This window comes from Carettochelys insculpta, chromosome 2 (assembly GCF_033958435.1).
Source record: "Carettochelys insculpta isolate YL-2023 chromosome 2, ASM3395843v1, whole genome shotgun sequence".
Classification (NCBI taxonomy): domain Eukaryota; kingdom Metazoa; phylum Chordata; order Testudines; family Carettochelyidae; genus Carettochelys; species Carettochelys insculpta.
In genome coordinates this window covers 133,945,358-133,948,470 of record NC_134138.1, presented here as the reverse complement: position 1 = coordinate 133,948,470, position 3,113 = coordinate 133,945,358, and the positions used below count along the sequence as shown (strand labels likewise).

The 3,113-nt window shown below is 42.0% G+C and overlaps 1 protein-coding gene across 1 annotated transcript; it reads left to right on the top strand.

Moving 5' to 3' along the window:
- Window positions 1-299: 299 nt before the first annotated feature.
- MC4R (melanocortin 4 receptor) lies at window positions 300-1,295 on the top strand. The gene has a single exon (XM_074985948.1). The coding sequence runs from the start codon at window positions 300-302 to the stop codon at window positions 1,293-1,295; it is 996 nt and encodes a 331-aa protein (XP_074842049.1).
- Window positions 1,296-3,113: the final 1,818 nt, after the last annotated feature.

Here is a 3,113-nt window from a genome sequence, read left to right as displayed (position 1 = left end):
TAAAATATAACCTCTGTGGTGGGGGAGCCAAAACAGCTGTTGGTTGAATATCCTGGAATTCGATAACCCTGCTAAACGTGGTGACCACTAGAAACTGCATCTGAAAGAGACAAAACCAGCATTTCAGACTCTGAAATCCTGCTGTTTGGTATCATGCCAGGGTTTTAACTGCTTTCTCCCTGGGAGGCCTTTGTGGTGACTTTGCAAGTGGAGGACGACGTGGAAAGCGAAAAAGAAACTTGACATTTAAAAGGCAACAAGCTGGAAAGAGACCCAAGGGTGGATCGTCACTTTGTAAAATGAATATCACACGCCACCATGGTGTGCAGCAGCCTCTGCATTTTTGGAACCACAGCCATGGATTGCATGGGGGTATCAATGAGTCAGGTGGGAAAGGTTACTCCTCCGGGGGGTGCTATGAACAACTGTCTGTGGCCCCTGAAGTGTTTGTGACTCTGGGCATCATAAGTTTATTGGAGAATGTTTTGGTCATTGTGGCAATAGCCAAGAACAAGAATCTACATTCACCTATGTACTTTTTCATCTGCAGCCTGGCAGTGGCTGACATGCTCGTGAGTCTATCAAATGGATCGGAAACCATTGTAATCACCCTCTTAAACAGTACAGACACTGGCGCACAAAGTTTCACTGTAAACATTGACAATGTCATTGACTCAGTGATTTGCAGTTCTTTACTTGCGTCCATTTGCAGCCTGCTTTCCATAGCTGTGGACAGGTATTTTACCATCTTTTATGCGCTCCAGTACCACAACATTATGACAGTGAAGCGTGTAGGGATCATCCTAACCTGCATCTGGGCTGCTTGTACAGTTTCAGGCATTTTGTTTATCATTTACTCAGACAGCAGTGTTGTCATCATCTGCCTTATCAGCATGTTCTTCACCATGCTAGTTCTCATGGCCTCCCTCTACGTCCACATGTTCATGCTGGCCCGACTGCATATCAAAAAGATCGCAGTTCTTCCGGGGACTGGCACAATTCGCCAGGGTGCCAACATGAAGGGGGCCATCACTTTGACTATCTTGATAGGGGTTTTTGTGGTATGCTGGGCTCCGTTTTTCCTTCACTTGACTTTCTATATCTCCTGCCCCCACAACCCATATTGTGTGTGTTTCATGTCCCACTTTAACTTGTACCTCATCCTCATCATGTGCAATTCCATCATTGATCCACTTATCTATGCATTCCGGAGCCAAGAGCTCAGGAAAACTTTCAAGGAGATCATATGCTGTTGTTGCCTACGAGGACTCTGTGACTTGTCAAGCAAATATTAAATGGAACCAGAGAAGCTGCTGTGCGCACACATTGCAGACCTCTAAGCCTTCTAGTACTATTCTCAAGAGAACTTTGGCTATGTCTTGAATAATGAATCTCTCTCTCTCTCGCTCTTTCTCTCGCAGTTATGAAAATCTCTCTGTCTTGCAGTTGTAAGTCTCATTTAAGCATTGTTTATATCTCTGTGTAGTCCTTATAAAAGCTACAGCTGTGATTCTTTAACTTTGCCAGGAAAAATCCTTACCAGTCTGTAAGTAAAAGAAAAAGGTAATTTTTTTGTATTGTGAAATACTAAAAAATATCCATGGGTCCTAGATGTTGAGATATAAATTTATTGCCTTCCTTAAAATACACATTACTCTCCATGCTCATTGTAATTCTCTTAACTGCCTCTCTTTTATGAATTAATTACTTTTATCCGTGTATTAAATTATATACACATGAAATTATAGAAGGTAAAAAAAACTGATTTGTGCTTCTATATTTTGTTTGTGCAATGGTAGATTAAATTTTATGTTTTCATTGAGATAACTCAGTTTAATAATTAGCTTCATCATAGCATTCACAATGAATAAAGCCCCTTTTCACTGACGGATATATTCTCAGAAATGAATGGGATTTTTACACCCTCACCACACACGGCGACAGCTAGATATATAATTGTTTACAAGATAGTGACTGCAGTGTGACTGAGGTTCGGTTCAGCCAGTGGAAATTCTTCCCTGGAGTGACATGTAGGGCTGGATAAGGGAGCCAGACTAACATGAGTGGAGATTTACATCATCTATTTGTCTGTGAAAAGATGTGATATAGGTAGGGTTGCCAGCATTTTTAGTTTTTTAAAAGATTTATCTAAATTTTTAAGCATTTTGTTTTATTTTTATCAATTTAAATGTTCACAGTTATTGGAAATTATGGCAGTCAGACCATGAGAGGAAGATAATTTCATTTCATAATAACTTTTGAGATTTAAAAAGTCAAAATTTTATAACAACTAAAACACAAAATTCAATCACATAGGAAAATATATCCAGTAAAGTGTCTTAAATTAAACTCTTACATACTCAAGCAGCGTTTTTCTAATTTACCTATCTGTAAAGTGTGATTATTATTGATGGAGATATTTTTCATTGTGTGTGTGTGTGTGTGTGCTACAATCAACATTTATCAATAAAAATTGAATCTTTCCAAGACTAAATTAGGGCATTGGCAGCATTGGCTTCTATACCTAGCCGTATCTTGGTACCAGGAGATTCATCTCAAAATTTAAAAGGCAACTTCAGTCTCTGAGTATTTTCTGTCTTTTCCCCCTCTAATGATACTACCAGCGTGGGTGTCATTTGTGGTAGTAGCCGCGTCTACACTAGCTGGTTATTTCGAAGTAGCCGTGCCAACTTCGAAATAGTGCCTGCCGCATCTACACGTGCTGAGCGCTATTTCAAAGTTGAAATCTATGTAAGGCGGTGAGACTTCGAAGTTGCTATCCTCATCAGGAGATGGGAATAGCACCCCACTTCGACGTTGAATGTCGAAGGAGGGCACGTGTAGACGATCCGCGTCCCGCAACATCCAAATAGTGGGGTCCGCCATGGCAGCCATCAGCTGAGGGGTTGAGAGACGCTCTGTCCAGCCCCTGAGCTCTATGGTCGCCGCATGCAGCAGCCCCTTAAAGCTCCCCGCCCCCTTATTTCCTGTGCAGGAAGCTGAGAGCTCGTGCAGGCAGCAGCACAGACACATGTCCAGCCTGCACGTCACTCAGCAGCCCCAACCCACCACCCTGCACCCCATGGCATCCAGTCAGCCCCCCAAGCGCCCAC

Excerpts from the sequence above, each read along its gene's own strand:
- MC4R (XM_074985948.1), top strand. The coding sequence starts at position 300 with ATGAATATCACACGCCACCATGGTGTGCAGCAGCCTCTGCATTTTTGG.